At 38.4% G+C, this 21,746-nt stretch overlaps 1 protein-coding gene across 6 annotated transcripts in view; it reads left to right on the top strand.

The window, feature by feature from the left end:
- The first annotated feature begins 499 nt into the window (after positions 1–499).
- The window catches only part of SLC24A2 (solute carrier family 24 member 2), a 115,707-nt gene continuing 94,460 nt past the window's right edge, over positions 500–21,746 (top strand). For 2 of the 6 annotated variants that reach the window (XM_040090307.2, XM_040090306.2), the window contains exons 1-2: positions 500–591; positions 2,506–3,580. In XM_040090307.2, coding sequence (XP_039946241.1) covers positions 2,648–3,580 — 933 coding nt within the window. In that variant the 5' untranslated portion in view covers positions 500–591; positions 2,506–2,647. Of the gene's footprint in view, positions 592–673; positions 814–2,505; positions 3,581–21,746 lie in introns of those variants that run through there. The other 4 variants (XM_040090308.1, XM_040090305.1, XM_058424090.1 and 1 more) reach the window with 3 other exon arrangements.

The following is a 21,746-nucleotide window of genomic DNA, read 5'->3' as shown; positions in this document are numbered from 1 at the left end:
AAGGAATTCTGCTTTATCGTGCGTTCAGTGCATCTTTATTGTTCTTTTTGACAACTTTGAAATGCAGTTTGAAGAAATTTAGTTTAGCACTATATTAATCATGATGAACAACTTAATCGTGGATATGTCATCTTCCTTAAATCAAAACCAAAAAGAAGCGTCCTTTTCTTTAACTTCCTGATTTCCCTTCAGTCGGCATAAAAGGATATTTCGATCAGAAGGCCTCACCTTTTTAAAATAATCCCGCTCTTCGAGGCTTACCACCTTCGCTAGAAGCGCTGATTTTTACCTCGCTTAAGCCGCGCCAGCTAACCCAGGATGAAGGGGAGAAAGGAAAAAAAAGGCCCGAATTCCTCGCCCCCCCTGCTCGGCCGGTGCGACCCGAGTCCCGCGGGAGCGCGGCGGGCGGGGGCGGGGCGCCGCCTGCCCCGCCTGCTCGGGGCGGATCCCGCTGCCGCCGCCCGCCGCAGTCGGTGCCGTGCGGGGCTGTGCAGGGGCCGCCCGTCCCTGTCCCCATCCCGCTCGTTGCCGAGCCCCTGCCGAGCGTTGGCGGGCCGGCGCGCAGCGCAGCGCAGCGCAGCGCGGCTCCGGGTGAGCGCCGGCGGAGTGCGCGGGCGGGGGTTGGGCTGCGGCGGTGCGGGGACTCCCATCCGCGAACTCCCGCCTCCATGGGCGGTACCGGCTGCCGACGGGGGACCGGTGCCCCGAGCCCCCCGTCGGTTGCTCCGCGGCTCTCCGCGCTTGGGGCTGGACACGCTCCCCTTTCGGAGGTGGAAAAAGTTTGTGCGGCGCGGAGCGGAGCGCGGCGGAGCGGTGCGAACTTGGGCTGAGTTAGGCGAGGCTCTGCGGCATCTCCGCGGGAGGACGGGGAGGAAGGCGGGGCGGCGGGGGGCTGCGCTGCGCTCCGTCGGGGTCTGGGGTCCGCCGTGTGGCGGGCGGTCTGGCCGAGCTCTGCCGTGCGAGAGCCAGGGCCCGGGACGGCACGAGCCCTTCTCCTGTGTCCCGTTCGCTTAGTGGGCGAGGAAGCGCGGACACCGGCCCGTTGCACGGCAGCGGTCGTGGTGCCGGTCCGGTATCTTTCCTGCTAAATGTTTTTGTGGCGGTCCGTCGAGTGTTAACTCTGAGGTGGAAAATAAATATATCTGCTGTGCTACTGCATCTTGCGGATGAAGTATGTCTCTGTGACATCTTAGTGTGGAAACTGAAAAAATCAGGAGAAACTGCGAATGACTTAACTTATAGGGAAAGAGCTGCAAATAATAGCTGTAATCTTGTACTTGAGAATAGAAAATCAGTTATTATGCTGATTGATAGAATGTTCAGAATTCAGCTACTGCTGCAAATGAACAAGTGATGTAGCAAAGTGATTTTGGGCAGTAATTGTAAAGACTAACGTTCAGTTTTACTGAGAAAGTATCTTATATTTTGTTTCATTAAAAATGCATCTTACTGTGAAAGACATATATGTAACTAACTTCTATTTTATAAATATTCTTCAAATTCCTTCACCAAAACACCTGTTATTATCTGGAGTTTTTTGTTTTTTTTTTTTTTTTTTTTTTTTTTTTTTTCCTTGTATTGCAAGTACAGTTAGTCAAGAATGCTCATCTATGGCATACATAAATAGTAATTCTTGCATAATTTCTTACCCTTTCATTTGTTTCAGGATCAACTTTTGTAAATTTAAGCTATTTTCTTGAATATTGGTAAGAGGAACACTTTTAAAAGGTTCCACATAGATATTCTTAGTAACACCCTACATTTATTGCTGAATGCATGACATGAATCAAAACAAAATGAGGAGTGACTAAAAATTTTGTCTTGACTCATCCAAGACAGTGTCCTAGGTCTGATCAGAGGCAAGCCAAGTTCTCTCTGTAAACCTGAGTCAATTTTACAGAGGGGCCAAAGAAACTCCCATTTCAATCCTGTTCCTGCATCAAAGTGTTCTACTTACACATCAGTGACTGTTGTTCTGTGCACACATAACATTTCAATTAATGCTGCCTCAGCTGATGAGATGCTTGTTAGCACTTTGATTGCTTTTTCTGGCACTATTGCCCCTGCATTTGGGATTTGGACATTACATGTTCATAGTGGAAAGTAATTACAGCAGGTAATAACCTTTGGTGTATCTATTACAAAAATAATTTCTTCACTTTTGTACAACATCCGAGGACAGTTTTTACCTTACACTGTTGGGCTTTTGTTTGTTGGTTTGGGGTTTTTTGTTTGTTTGTTTTTTGGGGTTTTTTTTTTTGTCAGCAGCTGAGGAGAGCAGTGGCTCAGGGGCATATGAGAGGCATAAACTGAGTATTGGTAAATTGTTATCCCCAGGGTTGCTGCTTAAACAAACATATAATTGCTGTATCTGGTGGGATGTGACCGAACTTTGTTACATATTCTGATTCAAATTTTAAGTGTAACCCAGTCTGTAAAATGCTTTCATAAGTTTCTAATCACTTTCAGTTTCACTAATATCAATAATATGTTTGTCCTTTTAAGACGAATGAAGAAAATACATCCTGTGAAGAGTAAAAGTACTTGATTCTGGGAAGACTCTTGCAGCACTTCTAACTTCAAAGCTGGAGAAAAGCATGAAGGAACTGTCCATCTGACTCCCTCAGCATCTCACACAGATCACAAAATGGCTCTTCAGAAAGAAACTGTTGTTGGTGTCTTGGAGGAGTGGTGTTTGGTGGAAAAACTGTTTGGTTGCAGGTGGCACCAGAATGTTAGGAAAAAACTGCGACTGATACGAATTGTAGGGCTCCTTGTCAGTGTAGTGGCCATTAGTACTTTCTCGCTTTCAATGAGTGCCTTTTTCAAGATGGAACCACATAGCATGGCGCTGGTCAGCAGCCTAGATAGCCAAAAGCTGGTGCACAGGCACCAAAGAACTCTCTTGGATTTCACAGAACAGAATGAAAATGGCACTCCAGATCTACATGCTTCTATGAAATATGAAGCTGGGCACGACAATGAAACAGATGATCATGCAAAGGGAGAATACCCCGAGGACCTTTTCTCTCTTGAGGAGAGAAGACAGGGAGCAGTCATCCTCCATATAATTGGAATGATTTACATGTTTATAGCCTTAGCCATAGTCTGTGATGAGTTCTTTGTTCCTTCCTTGACTGTCATCACTGAAAAACTGGCCATTTCTGATGATGTGGCAGGGGCAACCTTCATGGCTGCTGGTGGGTCAGCCCCAGAGCTCTTCACTTCTTTGATAGGAGTGTTTATATCCCACAGCAACGTTGGCATTGGTACAATAGTGGGATCTGCTGTGTTCAATATCCTATTTGTTATTGGAATGTGTGCTTTATTTTCTAAAGAGATCTTGAACCTCACTTGGTGGCCACTCTTTCGAGATATGTCCTTTTACATCATTGACTTGATCTTGCTAATCATCTTTTTTCTGGATAACTCCATAATGTGGTGGGAAAGCATAACACTCCTGACAGCATATTTTTCCTATGTGACATTTATGAAGTTCAATGTCCAAGTAGAAGAATTGGTGAAGAAATTTTTAAACAGGAACAAGGTTGAGAAGGTAACAACAGATGCTGAAGGAAAGGTTGGTCAATTTTTAGTTGAATTATAGGTAATAATGTCCTTGTAAGTGCTGAGTCCTTCTATACCATAAGCATTCTAATATAGCACAGTAAGCAATATAGAAAAGTTCCATGTTTTGTTCAAAGTCTTTTTATTTATTCAAACTGATATTATTGAAAATAATAATAATAAATAAACCAAACAGCCTTCTAGTAAATCAATAGCTTTTAACTCCTGAATGAGCCTGATCACACAGAAAACAAGAAGGAAAATGCTAGCAAAAGGACATAAACCTTTACTCAGCATTTTGGCACGTTGAGCTCTGAGCTATTTTTTTCCCCTAAGCTTCTGGATTAAGCAGTGACAATATCTGGGGAAGATCTTGTGGCAAAATTTGGTTTTCTAAAGACTTTTAATGCACTTTCTTTCTCAGAGAAGGTGCAAATAATTCAGAAGTATACAAAGGTATTTTATACGTGTTTTACTTCTACTGCTGCTGATATTACAACATTAACTTCCTGTTATAATTAGTGGCAATTACATGAAAAAAACTGGTGAAAAGAGTGACCACAATGGCAAAAGTCATCGGTTCTCTGTTTAAGGAGGATGGTTTCCCATATGCTATTTGCAACTATGCAAACTAATTTTTAAGTAGTTAATGAAAATAGATAATGAAGTTTATCCATGGAGGGCTTGGTGGGTCTTCAGCAATTATAATAATCTTTTTAACAGCTTTCTTCTTAAAGCAAGAAATATTTAGGGGGCCCATGAAACTGAGCTGGTTAATACATATGCATGTAGCAATATGTTGGCTGGGATGTCTGGTTTTATGTGACTTTGGGTATATTCATCAAATAAGGCTTTATCATGCAGTAATTATTCAAATTATCAGGGACCTAGTTGCTCACAGTTCTGTTTCTTTTGTTTAGCAGTCCTATATGAAATGGCTCAGGATATAAGTACACAGGCACATGTTAAGGAGGTGAGAGACATACCAGAGCTGGATATTTTAGAATTTGTGACAGACACATTCGGTTGTAGGGCAAGCCACAAATCACCAAAATTAAACCTCCCCAGAAATCTTTCTCTTTTTTCCTTTTTTTCTTTTATTCTCTAACTAGGTTTACTTGTAACTTCATATTTTCCGTGGTTTTGTTTGTTTGTTTGTTTGTTTTGGGGGGTTTTTTGTTGGTTTTGTTTTGGGTTTTTTTTTTGTTTGTTTTTGTTTTGTTTTTTTTTTGTTTTTGTTTTTTCCCCAAAATCAGCATTATCCATGCTCATCTTTGTCTTTCTCAAAATGCATGATTGGGATTTTATAAGTAAATTAAAAGAAAGGTCAACACCAACAAAATACTCTCTCTGATTAGCAAAGGGCTTCTTTAATGACAACAGTTGGTTTCTAAATAATCTAAGAGTTCATAGTGCACTGTAAGTCCTTTGACACTTAGTGCTAAAAATATGTGATAATAGAAAGACTATGGTATATGAAGCAAACTTCATCTGTCCAAAACTGGACAGAAAACATGAATCTGTAACTGGTCTGAAGCAATTATCAATATGAAAAGCAACTGTCTTTTGTCCTGGCTGCAAGGTAAGGGAGAGTTGCTGTATATCAAAGTGATTAATTATTGTCAGCTGAACAGAAGAATAAATAATTTGTGAGCCATACTGAACATTGTTTATATTTGACGTACTCTAGATGGACTTGATTTTAAAAGGATACCTTTAGGACCACTCATTTATTGTTTTTAAGATTTTAATTACTTAGAGTTTGTTTGTGATGCAGGTACACAGATTTCAGATAGGAGTGAAAAAAATCAAGAATTAGCTACTTTTCCTAAAATCACAAGCTTTGCATCATATGTGTTGTGATTTTTTTTTTCCTGAATTAACTTGAATTTAATTAAAATTATGAAATGATATATTCATAAATCATTGAGGGGTGAAGAAAGATGAAAGATGCTCTAATTTTGTTGTAATTTAGCTAATATGTATTTTCTGCTTCCTGGGGAAAATATCTTCTCAAGGTGTCAGACCATGTTTTTGCTCTGTGAGCTGTACTGTAAAGACATTTTTTTGAATATTCCACTGACACTTTGAAATTATAAGTCATTACAAATGATTTTATTCTTCAATTGAACAGCATTAATCAGGATGAATGAAATTATTTTCTTATAGCAAGGATGTCACAGATTATGTTTGTTGTATAAAATCTCAGTGAAGTTCTCTCTTAATTTATTTGCTGTTATTAGATAATTGGTTGTCTTGTTTAAAAAAAAAAAAAAAAAAAAAAAAAAAAGTGAAAAGAAGAACTATTACCTCTAGTTCCAAGCCTCTTAGAGATGCCTAGGACTTTCAGCTTGAAGTTATTGTCTAAAGCAAAGGCTAAAATTCATTTATAGTCTGAGGTCTGATGCCTCATAGTGAATGCAATGCACATGGACGTTTATTTCCTAAACACTAAAGGTTATTAGTATCAAAGAAATTATAGTCTTGGCTTTTGGGAGCAAAAAATATTTAATTTCTAATTATTAGCTGTTAGCCTAGATTGTTTTCACTCATCAGGAGCATGGATGTACAATTGTATGTATCAAATTAGTATGCTGAACACAGAATTTGCCAACTCCGTTGTTTCTGATGGAAACTTTTTCACTCTCTTCCCTTATTGAGACAGGGAATTGCTAGGTAGCTATCTGAAACTGGGTGTGTTAAAGTCTCTTGAAATATTTTAATTTCAGGTGAGTAGGGAAAATTCTCTTTCCTCTAACCAAAACTTCCTCTCCCGATTTGCTGATTCTGCTGCTGCCAAACTGGCAAGTATTTTGCTAAAAAAAAAGTGTATGTCGTGACTGTTGTAATCGGGAAGCAGCTCAACAAATTTGAGAAGTCTAAATAAGGCATCATAAAGCTGGATAGTGAAGGGTTAGGTGGCTTATCAGCAAACAAGTATCAAAGAGTAAAAAACTGATCAGATGAGAATCCTCTTGAGATACTAAAATGTGTTTTAATGTTAATTTCATTGCTTTTATTCTCAGCTGTCTTGAGAGGTTGAAGAAAGTTTTACATTCTCAAGGACAGTATTTCCCATGAGGAAAGGCTTTAGATATGAACTGATTTTTTGGTCGAGCTTTTATTTGCTCTAGGTGTTCATCAGGTTGCTGGAATGCATGCAAATCTCTGTAGATGCCTTTTAGATTCCTATCTCCATTCTTAAAAATTAAAGCACATTTCCTTGTTCTAGAAAGCTGTGACTTTTTGAACTTCTGATGTAAATGTAGACAAAGTACTCTATATGAATTTCATTGTTCTCACTATTTCCCTTCACATGCTTTCAAACATATACAGATTATTAAAAAGTAAAGGTTGAGAAAATCTGCTAACTTTAGTTTTCAGAACAATTTTGTGGCACTGGGGAGAGCAGGCTACAAATTCTTTTGCATTTAGAGTTCATAGGGTTCTTTGGCAAGGTTCTGTTTGAGCTGTGGATAGTTTTGTGCCTCGTGCTACTCCCTAGGAAGCCGGATGTCAGTCTGATACTGATGAACTCCAGAGATCACTGTGAAAAGGATGAAAAAAAGGAGGATAGATGAAAAAGCAAGACAGCATGAAAAGACAAGATAAAAACCAGATGGCTGAGTTCTACAGCGTAGGTTGGCATATGGTATACGCGGATCAAGATGGGTCCCTATCTAGTCACACTGAGTGGGCCCTACAGTACCAAGTGCCATCCCCCCACTGGATATCCCCAGAACTCCATTCCAACCTAACTTACTCTGTGGCATGATTTTTAGGTTTTATGTAGCTATCCTGCAAAGAACAGATGATTTTTAGTACTGAAGCGGAGACTTTGGTATTAATTTGGTATCTTCCTCAGCTGGATGAAGATATTTAAAAACATAAGAAATTGATTATAATAGATAGGAAGAGGAAAACAGAAAAAGCTGATGGACAACTTTTTAAAACTTTTTAAAACTTCTTTAAACTTTCTGCTAAGATTTTAGTCTATTCTTCATAATCTGTTTTGATGAAGATGTGTTGAATTTATTAAGTCATGTTAAAATATCCTGTGGAACTACATTTCAGTTCTGAGTACTTTTTTTCCTTTAATGTAGCATGGAGATCATTGCAGAAATGCTTGAATCTGATTGTTCAGTAAATAATTCAAAACAGTTCTGTTTGGCAACTAAGAGAACAGAATGTGGGTGGTGCAGGGATATTGTGCAACAACATCTGTTTCACTGACAGTACCATTTTAGATAAATAGCTTATGGTATATACAAGACAGTTGCAGTTTTTCTACATTTACAGAGAACTGAATTTGGAAAATGAGCTATTTTTACCAACATGGCATAGCTATCATTTTATTGCCAGTTTAGTTGTCTTAAGAAACTTGAATAGCTTGTGTGTGATATTTTAAGATCCACACTGATCTCATGTGTTGCCACGGTGTACTTAATGGCAGTATTTGCATTCTGAAGGAAAGTAACAGTATTTTAGGTACTTCTGTTTGGTGGTTGTATTAGCTCTGCACATGCACATTCACTGTTCTAATGTCTGATCTAATAGATGTTCAAGGTAAAACACAAATAACTTGCATGCATATGGGAAAAACTGAACCTTCCTTTATCAGGGCTTCTTAATTTTGACTCCACAGACCCAGTAACTGTAACTTTGTCTGTAGAATAACCTTTCTTTTGTCGTTAGCAAGAAAAAATATTTTTTCATACTTTTCATCATTCATAATGTTTCACAGTTCTTAGGAGGATTTCACTCTTATTCTAGAGACATTTCTCAGTTGGTCTACTTGTGCAAGCATGTGTGTGAGTACAGAGCTATGAGTATCTGGATCTTGCAAGATAGGTGCATTGTTTTGAGCGCATGTTTGAAAAGTAAGCCTCAGCACTGATATTGAACCATCTTTTGTCTAGATGAATGTCTGGTTTTGTGTCATATTTTATCTGCTTTTATTCTCTCAAAAAGCTTTCAATCTACTTCTATGTTAATTTAATGTTACTCCAGTAGCAGTAGCTATGAGTTAATTTGCTTTGAGTTTTTAGAATTATTGTTTTTTCAATTTGTGACTATTAGCTGACATAACCATAGGCTGATACTTTATATATGGAACCATTAGAACAGTGAAATGGATACTATTCTCAGTTTCTCTTCGCACTTTTCAGTAATTTATTAACTACAAAGCAATGATTATAGTTTTCACCACTGTTGTCTCTTGGTTTTTTATGTATGTACTTTGGTAACGAGCAAAAAGTGACAGCATGCAGGTGTAATGTAAAGATTAAATGCTCCTAACACATGGCCATACACAAAGATGCTTCCCTTGTTAATTATGATGAGAAAAGAAAGTTGAGAACTGTGCCACCATTAATAATAGCAAGGGAACAAAATATTCATCGATATATTTGAAAATGAAAGGCATATGCAATTAATAAGAAGCCACATGATATATCCTAGAGGCTGTGCAAAACTAGCTGTGTTGGCAAATGTTCACCATGCTGTGTTGCAGAAGAATTCCAAACATGGTTAAATTTGTTGTACCAGAAGCTGTACAAAGAGAGGCAAATCGGGGGACTTTGTAAATGTTTTTCCCTCTGTCATCCCAATTTTGGATACTTTGATCCAGATTCTCCACAGAATGTGAGCTCTATGGGAGACTGTAAGTGGAAATTCACCCCAAATACATATACCAGACCTCAAAATAGCTTCCAGCTTTGGGGTGCTTAATCTCTGGAGGAGCTTTACTTTAAAATCAAAAATAAGTTAAGAAGTCTTTATTTTTCTTAGGGACTTGTTTAGAAATGCCAGACACATGTGCAGCACTATGGCACTGCTTTTCCATCTGACCCATACTCCTCTACTTTTTCCATAAAACAGTTATCCAGATTTTTCTCTCGGATAAATATTTATCAGAGTCCAAAGGCTTTTACAAGGTCTTCAGATTTTGGGGATAAGAGTGCTTGACCTTTATGAAATTGCACACAGATCTCCCACATTCACTGTCCGTTTTAAGTTGGTGCCACACTCATCATGTAGAAGTTTTGAGTGGCAAGGCACAGCTCACTCCCCCACTATCCTGATACTGTTTTAAAAGGCAATAGTGACAACTCCACAATTTATGTTTTAGACTGTGGATATGGGATGTGGGTGGTGGAAGCTTCCCTAGGGCAGTGCTTGTTGCAGTGTTGAGGGTGCCACAGTTGGAGTGTGTGATGCTCTGAGCACTGCTGACTTCAGAGTGACCTTGGCCTTTCTGAGTGGTGACATTCCCCAGGCAGCCAGCACTACTCTGCCAGGGCCACAGGCCAAAAAATTAGGTTTGATGAAGTGCTTGTTTCCTGCTAATGATCTGGGGGTTTGTTTGTTTTATTAGCAGGAGTCAGTTCTCCACTGCCAGCTGTAGGTGTGAGAAAACAGGCTCTATTATGTCCTTTCTCCTCTGATTTTTTCCCCCAAGAATTCATGGATTTTGCATTTGGAACTATGAAATAAGATTACAACCAATTTGAATTTTTTAGTGTGTAATGGATAGTGTGTACACAACAAAGAGAGCCCTGCAACAAAAATGAAACAGAAGTGGAAATGAGGAAAGTTCTTAAGAATAAAGTATGTGCCCATGCTTCTCTTGAAAAGATCTGTGTGGGATGAATGAGTATTGAAAGTGTTTTATACATGGCATATAGAACAGATGGGAAGATGTATTGGAGATGAGTGTAAATGAACAGCTGTAAAACCTGTAACTCTTAAGACGTTCTATCAACCTCTTTTTTACCATTTATGAAATAAACGTTATAAAATAAAGAATAAAACTTCCTTATTTCTCCCCAGACATATACCAAGATTTGTCTAACCTGCAAACAGTAACTAGTTTGAAGTTAATAATTCTGTAGAATAAATGGTGTTTCCTTCCTCTTAACCTAGATCAGCCATGTTCTGTTCTTTTTCAGCCAGCGTTTATTTAAACATCTCTTTTTATTACTTAACTTAATGGCTGCTTCGATTATTCTTTGCAGTAGCAAGTGTGCTGTTCACACAAACCAGAGATTCAAATGCTTTCTTGGCACTGACAAATTTTTTAGAACCTACAATGACAAGATAGACCAAATACTGGGTGATTGTAATAAATTTAGCATGCACAGATATGTATCATGAGATATAGGTGGCTTAGAAAAAGAAAGGTGACTGGTTTTGTGATTTTTTTCTTTTTAATTCAAAACCTCTCATTAAGTGCTCCTGAAAATCACTATCTTCCTGTATCAGTTGAAATCAAATACCTTAATATTACTTAGCCGTGCATTTCAAAATGCTGGAAATTTGGTCTCTCAAGTAGAACGCCCTATAGAATGTTCCTGACACTGTATTGTTCTGAGACAGGCACATATTTTTTAAGTATTTTTAATTTTCCTACCAAAGTAATGAGACCATAACCTGGTTTCCCCTAGACCAGATGCTTAGATAACTGTATGAATTCGCAGTTTCTTTCCTCAGTGGAAAGAAACTCATTGTGGGAAAAAGGTAAATGTGATTCACAGTACCTGATAAGAAGAATATGATTTGTCATGTATACAATTTTATGTGCAGCTAGAGTTATACCATCAGCCTTTTTCTCCTCACCCAAGCTGGCATTGAGTTGCTGATTATTTATTAAACACAGATGTCCAAGATGTGATTTAAAGATGTATCTTATTTCTCTATATATAGCTACAATCTTTTCAATACAATATATTTCTCTATATATTGCGATAGATCTTCACTTGTGTTATCAATTATATATCTGGTAGAAGGCAGCACCTTTTTGTATTACAGGACCTAAGTCAAAACAGTACTGTTGATGCTGTGTTTTGCTTTTAGGGAAAATAGTCAGATCAGATGGTTTGGGTTTAGTTTGATTTTGGTTTAAATTTGTGTTTTTGAAGTTGCTGCAATTGTATTGTTAAGTACAGGTCAGTGTCACAGGCAAACTAAAAATCCTAAGTCAGAGCAGCCTTAAGGCATACTTTTGGTAAACAAACTGTGTCTGACAGAATATCTATTGTAGTACCTTACCACGTTTTGTTATTTTTCAGGCAATACCTGTATCTTTGAAGAAATTAGTTATTTGCTGTCATTGGTGGTTTGTTCATTTACCTGTGTTCTGATTTGAAAAAAGGAAATGAAAAAAAAAAAATGCTGTGTTGGAAAAATGACCACTGCCTTGCTGGTAACAGAAGTGGGCCTCAGGGATGGGGAGAGCAATGAGAATTGAGTGTGTTGATCATGGGTTTGTTTCTACAGCAGGTGAAGGGTTCAGAGCTCACGCAGGCTGCAGTTTTTTCTAGCGGTATGTCTACTGTCCTACCTTAACCACTCACTCATTTGGGGTGATTTTACTGTCCCTTTCAAGTACAGTTTCATCAGTGCAGTCGAAGAACAATTACTGCTAAGTTACTGTGTTTTGCAGTATTCCATTACCATTCCATTGTCATCCATATTGCGATTAACGTGAACCGCCATAAATAGCTGTGATCTTGGGTGACTTTCCTTAAGGTGAGTGTGCGAAAACAGGCTTAAAGGTGTGTCTGTGCAATGACATTAAAGCTGCTATGAAGTCCTACACTTAAGGGAGTAAAATTGGTGCAAGATTTTCTTGTATGAGGAAGAATAAAGATAGCAGGGAATTTGTACTGCAAACTATGCTGACAAATTAATCAAAAATTTTCCTCAGGAATTAATCCTGGTTTATCACCTCTTAACTGCTTAATACTGTGAGTCTAGTCTGAAGTCAGCAGTAATACCAGTGACACTTACTGCATAACCAGCTAGTGTAAACTCTTCACCCTCTCGCATTGCTGTAAAACAGCTCTAGCTGATATGGATCTCTGAGGAAAAGGCATGTCTGCTTTGTCTGTGTTTGGTGACCTTCAGGGCATAATTTGAGGCCTTTCTAGTTATGTAGACTTTTGTCCAGGCAAGAATGTTAAAGTTTGCAGGGTTTGTAACATTAGAGGATGAGCACCTCTTTTGGGATTAATCAGATGTTTTTGTTTTTTTTTTTTTTTTCCTAATTTGTGCTGCAAGCTTTTATCAGATTGCCAATTAAAGTCCTCCTCTTGCTACCTGGCACAGTTGCAAAGTTATCATTTAACTAAGATTTATGGCAATCAAATGTTTGAGTGAAAAACCCCCAGATTTTAGAACTCCGACAATTTCTTTGTCCAGGAATAGTTTGAAGTAATTCATATTATTAGTTACTTATGGATTTTTAAAGTCAACTGAAATAATTTGAAAGCATCGTGGTGTCTTATAGCTAGGTTTTTTTCCATATATTTTTATTTAAGTATTCCTGGTTTTCTGCTTTATTCCTAATATTGATTGTATTTATTTACTACTCTGTTTTCGTTTAGAATGTTTCTGGGTAGAAGCATGTTCTGTTTGAAGTCTTCATTCCTGGCTGAATTTTTAAATGCTGCAGTGATATAGATATTATTAAATACTCTGCAAAGTTTGAGTTAAGAAGTGGTTAGTGTTTCCTCTCTATATTGCAAATCCTGGAAAGCTGTTAAGTTTTCCAGTTCTGAATGAGTTTCTTGGAAGCCGACACAGCAATGCTGGTTTCTCTCCAGAAGTCTCAGGCAGAGTATCTGAGTCTTCTCTGAAAATTTCGTTGAAATTTAATCAGAGAATGGTCCTAGGACTACATTGCAGAGGAATATTGCCTTTGTTTTTTGTGTTCCATTTCTGAAATAGAACTGCTACTTGCTGCTGCTCCAAACCCTACTCTGCACATTATAATGAAGTGATTTTGTAACCTTTTGATTGTCTCATTGTCAGTCTGTCCCAGAGCCATTTCCCATTTGTGTGTGTGTGTCAGCACACCAAGATGTACATGTGTGTGTGCACAGACTCTCAGTCTGAAAGGTGCCGTGTGCGCCATACAGGAGGTAAATCAGAAACAGAGCAATTCTCTAGGATGGTAATTTGCATGCTTCCTACACTGTTTCACCTGTCTTCTGCCTAGTAACCCTTTTCCGTAAGGCTGCCTCAAATATTTAAAGTTTCTGAGCGGCATAATCCTCATAGGATTTTTCCAGATTGGTTATTCAGAGAAAAATGTCTGTATTTTCTTATGGACTCCTTATAAGCAACAAACAGATCACTCCTGCCTGAGGCTGAGGACATGATGTACTGAACTATTGACATATTTTACTGTACCTAATATACCTCATTAATGATTACCTATTCTGTACCTCCACAGAGATAGAAACAGGAGGTCTACATCACTGTACTGGGATGATTTCTTGCTTTACAGTGAGGTAATCGTGATTTGATTCTATCATGGGAATGGCCCATGGTGGTATTCTTCACTACATGACATTTCATGTGGAGAAAAGTCACTTCTTATTCAGGTGAAAGGCCAACAGCTGTAATTACAGTAACTAAATTTCGTTACATAAATAAGAAACTGTGTAGTAAGTTGGGGTGAGAATTTATTACTTTCTTAATTTTCTTCAAAGTTGCCTATAAAGTGTAAGTCCTTTTAAGCAAAGGAACAGAAATATTTCTGCACCTATTCCTTTATTATCTCTTACAATACATTTGCAAATATATTAATAATTACTAGCAAATAATCTTAAAAATTCAAATTTTCAAAAACATTAGTATTGAAATTACTTACTGAATTATTTGGATAACTTCCTGTGTCCATTTTGTACTAGCAAGAAACACCATAAGGATATTTAGAATGTAATACAGTGTTTGTATATTTAGTGTTAAAACCCCCAAACCATGCAGCCTCTTCTTTTTAGGGCCATGGGAAGTAAATGTTGATTTATAGTCTCATACATAGACATTTGTGAAGAAATACAGACTCTCAAAATAACAGCAATAGGCTTAGTAACAGGCTAGACTGAATTGCAGACTCATGCCTTAGCTTTGGCTTTAAGGGTCAAGATGTGGTTCTCTTTCATTTAATTGTCTTAGAAACCTGTGGTTTTCAAGCCCCATAGAACATTGTGCAGTGTGCTATAGGAGAGTTTTCTTTCTGCTTGCTTGATTGGATTACTGTATGCAAGAAAAAAAAATTCAGCGAAAAATGGCAAAAACATTCTTGAGGCAAAGCAAGAACATGGTGGCATCTGAGAAAAAATTGGTCAGGCTTGGTGGAAAGAAACCAGATAGCATACATGAGGATCTCATTTTGCATCATGCTGGTTTTGAAGCATCTCGGTAAGCATATCCTCCTTGCCACAGCTTTAAATGTTAGTAAATTTTCTGCTTAAGAATTCTTCCCATCATTAACATTATTGTCCTTCCTTATAATGTTAGGAAGGATAGTAGGGAAAAAAGTGAAAAGGGACTTGAATAAACCCTATATGTGCAGATTTTATAATTTAAATAATTGTTTTCTTCTTTTATGAGGGAAAGGACTAAACTCAGTGAAAGGCAGCTTTGAAGTTGGTGACAAGTTTTCCTGTTGATTTTGATGGAAGTGAAATTAAGCCCAAAAGTCAGGACATTGAGAATTACGATCTGGCTGTCTCTCTGATCTCTTTGTGCCACTGTATTATTCCAAGCCTCTGAGCTGCTCTCCTTCCATATTAAATCACCCCTAGCTAACAAAGAAAGCAATTTCTTTTGCACTTGGTAGCAAGCGAAACTGGCTTTATCAGCTTTCTGTGCCCTTGGATTCAAACTGGAAAAGGGCACTCAGTGTTTCACAGCATGATCTGTCCTGTTATGTGGATTATTGATAAATATCAAAGCAATTATTATGTGGTGGGATCATAACTGTCTTTTCCCAGACCAGTGCTAGAAACCACTGCTGCTTTCATCCTTTTTAAGGGGTCTGTCTCTTAAGCAGAAGACTGGGCATGGGAAAAGTCAATTAATGCCTTTCTGAAAGGTAAGAAAAGCTATTAGCTATGTTGTTAATTAGGTGCACATATGGGCACATTTTTTGAATGATCAAGTGGAAGAAAACTTTTCTCTGTGAATTACCTGCTCTTTGTATACAAAACTACTCTGCAAAAATTTCAGATTTAGTTGATCTGCAATCAGAATTATCAATGAGAAGCTCAAGATCTAGACAATTGCAGAAAGAACCCAGCTCTTGGCCCCAGATTCAACTGGCTTGGCTGTACTGCTTGACCTATGAATATAGTCTCCTAAATGTTACGTGCAATCTCTGCAGAGAAATGGGCATATTTATAGTGACATAGATTCATTGAGGTTGGAAAAAGCACCTAAGATTACTGAATCCTGCTGTTAACTTACTATTGTCAGCTCTAACAGTAAACCTTGTCGCTAAGCACCACATCTACACAGTTTTCAGATACCTCCAGGGATGATGGAGACTTTCCTAGGCATCCTATTCCAATGTCAGACCACCCTTTCAGTGAAGAAATTTTTCTTAGTACCCAGGTGCAACTTGAGGCCATTTCCTATTGGCTTATCAGCTGTTATTTGGGAGAACAGAATGGTCCCCGCCTGGCTACACCCTGATTTCAGGCTAGTAGTGGTAGTGTAGTGAGCGATAAGGCTATCCCTGAGTCTCCTTTTCTCCAGGCTGAATACCATTAGCTCCCTCAGACATGCCTCACAGGATTTGTGCTCCAGACCCTTCCCCAGCTTCACTCCCCTTCTCTGGACATGCTCCAGCACCTCAGTGTCTGTCCTGCAGTGAGGGGCCCCGAACTGAATGCAGGATTTGAGGTGTGGCCTCAACATGCTGAATGCAGGAGGACAATCCCTGCCCTGGTCCTGCTGGCCACACTGTTGCTGGTACAGGCCGGGATGCCATTGGCCTTCTTGGCCATCTGGGCACACCCTGGCTCGTGTTCAACTGGCTGTGGACCAATACTCCACCAATAAGATCTTTATTCCAATGTTTAATCCTCTCCTGACCTGGAACTGGGCAAAAATCTGGGCTATCACCTGCAGCAATAGATTGGTAAAATCTGAAAAGCTGTCTCCTGTGCTTTTATTGCAATACCATGAGTAATTACCACAGTGCTGCCTTTTCTAAAAACGGGAATTACATCAGGTTGTGTGATGGTGATAGCCTGATGTCATTTACCACAGGGTCACCTTTGGGATAGAGGTAATTAAAAGTTACTGTTTTTCTATGGCACCAAGCAAAATAAAATGCTTGCATTTATTCAAGTGTTAATCTAGTCTGCGAACATTTAATTTCCTCTCTTTCTATTCAGGTCAGTATGTAAATATTACATATGGTTCCAAACAGGTACTTGAGGGAAATAAGCTATTAAGTGAGTCTTACTGTTATTTATAGAAAAGTTATTGGCACTGCAGCCGCAGACACTGTTAACGTACATGATTCATGGCAGATTTTTCTGGATTATCTTTTTTTTTTTTTTTTTAATGAGGCATCATTTTAACTTTCAGAGAATTACAATATTAGTTAACTACTTAATCCAATCCATTTAATTCATTGAATTTCTAACCTTCCATGTAGATGACTAAATATTTACAACAAATGGATTAAATTGCATAGATCTCCTAAATTAGCAAGGAAACCCTCGTAAGGATTCAGCAACTCCAGCTTCCAAAGGAAAAAGGAGTGGAAAATTCAGATTATATTATTCTTGCTCCATCTGCTTATAATTGTTTTTGGGTGTTTGTTCTTCACAATTCAATGGTAATTGTAGTTTTCAAGTATTACAAATATTTCACAATTTAGTGAGGGAATAAAGCCTGCTGTAAGGAGGTGTGTATATACAGTCCTTAACAAAAGGAAACCAGTTTGCAGTCATGGCTCTTTCAGGCTTGTTTGTTGAATTTCAGCAAGTAATTTATTTCACAATGTCTCAGATCTCCTCACAGCTGTAAAATCCTATGCCTGCCTTATTCATTTGTGAAAAATAACCCAAATCCTGAATGTCCTTGGATGTCATCTCATTAAAATAATCAGTGTTACAACATCTGTGTGATGCAAGAAGACAGTGGCATTTCACTGATGGGATGTAGAGCATCATCTCTTTCTTCCTGTTGCTGTGGTTCTGACCATCACCCTATTTTCATATTATGAATGAGTCGTCAAAGTAATGATAACCCTGTTATATCAGTGTTAGGGTAAAAGAATAACGCATAAGCTTAGGAGATTAATACTGAGAAATGGGTAGCTTTTAAAAGGCAAAACCCAATCCTATTACAATAAGGATTTCATGTCACACTTCATTTTTATGCCTGTTACTTCATCCGCTGATTTTGTACCATACATATCAGTGTCTATTTGCCATGGAAAACCTAAAATTTACTGTATTCCCTTTGCAAACCATCCCTTCGAGACATGAGTACCTTCTTTCTAAATATAGAGGATGGGGTGGGGGGGATTGGCCAATGATAAGCCTCAGTCCCTGCTCCCTGACCTCTTCTAGAGCCAATGCTGGTTGCAATTTGTTTACCAAACCTTTTGGAGCAAGGACAGAGTAAAGAAAACCATCGGGTTCTGATCAAAGAGCCATTACTTACCTGGTTTCCTAATATAATGACATTTCTGTTCCAATGTGTCAACTTTGTCAGGGACTGAAATTGTTGAATCATTGTTTCCCTAGGAGTGGGCCAAAAACCGCTTTCTGGCAGCCTGTGAAAGACCACATAGCAAAATGCATCTTGACATCAAGAGCAGAAGGATCTGTTCTTTTAACTCCAAATGTCAGCCAGGGATTGTGCACTGCAGAGAGCTGAACAGCTGCATAGGACTGGCTTTCTGCGCACAGTAGATGGATATCAGTGTTGTTGGTTTTAATGGATTTTGGATAGATTCAAAGTTCTGGAAGGACTTTACGTAATTGCAGCATATTCTGTGCAGAAAATGCTGACCGTTATGATGTTGTTTGGCATCAAACATTGCAGAAAAAGGAAGCAGGATTTTCTAACTCATAATGATGTCCTATACCTTGCTGAGTTTTTGTATTGGAAGGGAGCCATACTGCCCAATATTAACCCCTCCAGCAAGGAGAACTTTGATAGAAATACAGTTTTTCTAGGCTTGTACTATTACTATAGTCTGCAGTACTCTTGAAATAAGAAGCTTAGTTAAGTTCACAAAAATATGTGGGATGAATATAAAGCTCAGTGTTGAGCAGAACTGCTAATTTCTATGATCATAAATAACTATGGAATGTATCTGTTTATGAATTTTGCTTTTGATAAAATGCAGCACCATTTCCTGTGAAAGATGCTGCTGCCTTTTTCAGTTTACTTCCAAAATATGGTGCTGCTGTATTGTCTGCTGGGTGAATGTATTCTTTGTATAATGCATGAAAGCATATAAAAGAAATACAGGAGAAATGTTTTCCCTGTGATTGAACTGTGTGTGGGGACTTCTATCAGGGCTCTCCCAGGCCTGTGGTGGCTATTCTGTTGCTTTTGGTTAGTTCCACTTAGGTACTGAATGTCCAGGGAAGCATGAACTCTCAAAACTGAAATTTAGGAGGAAACCTTTTGTTCGAATGACCAGTAAGATTAGGTGCAATACTGAAAAGCTAGGCTCCTTGTCAGCACATGTAGTCGTGCTTCTGGTGCTACCCGGTGTTTTTCTTCAGCAGGGTCGCTAGCTTCTCCAGAGCAGCATGTATGCCAATAATACACTTGTTATGAAGTAAATTTATTTCATTAATTCTGCTATCCCATTAATCCCATTCAAGATTATGAAAAGGTGACTACATTTTGTCAGAAAAAAATTCAGTCAGCCTTGTGTGGACTTTTTGTAACAGTTGGCCATTTCCATCCCAAATTCATGGCCTGGTTTTTTTTTTTCCTGTTTCACCACTTACGAGTTTGTTGACGTATAAGATATAGTTAACAACAACAACAACAAAAGTGTTGTGATTGGATATGTGAAAGCAAACGAATAATTTACTAAGTCTATTTCTTTGTCCTGTGAGTCAGGAAAAAAAACCTGTTAGGCAGCTTGTATAAGCTTTCAATAAAGCTGTATCTGAACAAGGCTAAAAAAACACCTACAACCTTGCAACATTAGCAAGTCTAAATTACTATTCTAAATGACTCTTCTAACAAGCTATAGAACTAATCATGACACACATATCAGGGAATCACAAATTAGTAGCCACAGAAATAAGCAATGGTTTTCAGTTGTAAAATACACGTATCAAGAGTTGTTCAGACCATTTGTATATATTGTGGCAATTAGGAGTATTAAGGTTAATATTTTTGCTCACCTTGTTAAAAGATGAGCTGAGGACAATCAAGAGAGGTTCAACTGTCAGCTTTCTTTGTGTGCAGTATCTTTCTGATAGGTGCGCTGATGCATTTTAATTGGGTCCAAGACGCACCTTGGATATGCTGGCTGTCTGTTAGAATAATAGAGAAAAGTATGTATTACAAGTGTGCCTAGGGCTTTTGATCTCTCTGTAATGACAGCACAGGGTTTCTGCTTACCAAGGAGGAAAAAATCAGCCTAAGCAAATGTGTGTGCGTTCCTGCTGTGATGCGTTCCCATTACATGCTAGTCCTTGAGCAGAGAAATACATAAATAACAGAACAGTCTGTACCTTTCCTCTTTTATGTCTGTATTTAAACCTGCAAAAGAACATCTGGTTCTCCGAGGACAGTTCCTCTGGAAGAACTTATTAAGGCTGCAGAGATTAAAACAGAGATGCTTCTTGTCACACTTGCCCCAAATAAATGTAATGCTACAGTAATCATAACACCAGTTCTTCCACAATTAAAAACTTTTTGTATGTATTAAGAGACAAATCAGGATGACAATGTGTAATAGTGCCATCTGGTGACCTTCTTTTGGATTGTGCAGTGAAAATATGTGATTCAACATAAAACACTGCACTTAGAAACACAAAAACCTTTAGGTTTAATTTTTTAGATTATAATTCCTTTGAAATCCAGAGTTACCAAGAGAGGTTATTTTATCAGCCCATTAGATATATGTGAGGATATGCTGTTCAGGCATGTGTATAAAAAAATAGGTGTGTTTGTTTCTCTAGTGATACTGATATTGAAAAAATACAAATTTTACATATCCTGATAGGCATATGTGTCTTCTTGCTTCAGCTGAGAACTGTGCCGCCCATTCAGTTTGATGAGGAATTCAGGTTATTCTTAATGCGCTGTTTCTTCAGCAGGTCAGATGACACCTACTGTACAGGCCAGCCCTGCTGTTGCTCGTTAGAGCTGATCTGTCACGGCATTTGTCAAAGGGCTCAATCTCCTGTGGGAGCAGCAGATTCTCCGCACTGCTGCTAGCTGCGGCTCTCAGTCTCTTGCTTGATCCTGAGATAATAGGGCTGAAGACCCTGTTCAACTTCACAGCTGCAAAGTGCCGCAATAAAATTAAAACACAGCCTTTTAGCTTTGCAGATGGATTGCCGGGAGATCTCTCTACCCCTGCTCGGACTACTCAGAGACAAGACAAGAAATCTGACAATGTGTCTTGCTCAGCAGCAGTTGGAAAATGAAAGTTAATCTTAAACTTTTTCCTAAATATGGAAATTCCCATTTTCTCCACCTTCTTGTTTCTGAAGCAGGGCAGAGGTAAAGGAGATACAGTTGAGACCTTAAGTAAAAGAAAGCTATTGCATGTATGGTGTTATTATAAAATATGGTATCACATTTCCTGCTCTGTAATTATAGTCACTTGTCATAGGAAATGCCCTTCACCTGTCTATACAGATAATTATTTATCCCTGCTTTAGGCCAGAAACCACTAAGTCCCATCACAGATCAGTCACCACGTGTATTGTGTTCAGCAAACAAATTCATGTAAAGTCCCAGAAGTATGTGGGATGATTTTCGGGAGGTTACCAATGTTGCAAGAATGAACAGAAATGTGCAAATAAATAAGAACTTTTAACAGGCAAGACTATACTCACAAACACTATGATTTTATTTAATGACAGTGGTAAAAAAATAGTACAGCAGCACGCACACCAGCAAAAGTATTTCGTCCTTCAAGTCCTTAAATACTGGAAGTCAGATGCCTTTGTTAAATTCTGTAATCTTGAAAGATAAGGTTAATGTAAGTTCCATTTTTAGATTTCTTTTGTTATTGAAGGAGTTTGATTGAATATATTGCCCTTCTGAGCACAGAGAGTGTAAGCAAGCTTATTGAAATAAACAACTTTCATTGAAGTATCTCTAATGAACTTCTCCATTTAGAAGCACACCTGGGTTGAGGCTTACCTACGTCTGGAGCTTGT

Source organism: Hirundo rustica, chromosome Z (assembly GCF_015227805.2).
Source record: "Hirundo rustica isolate bHirRus1 chromosome Z, bHirRus1.pri.v3, whole genome shotgun sequence".
NCBI classification, from domain to species: Eukaryota; Metazoa; Chordata; class Aves; order Passeriformes; family Hirundinidae; genus Hirundo; species Hirundo rustica.
The sequence above is the reverse complement of the archived record's forward strand: the minus strand, read 5'-3'. Positions and strand labels throughout refer to the sequence as shown.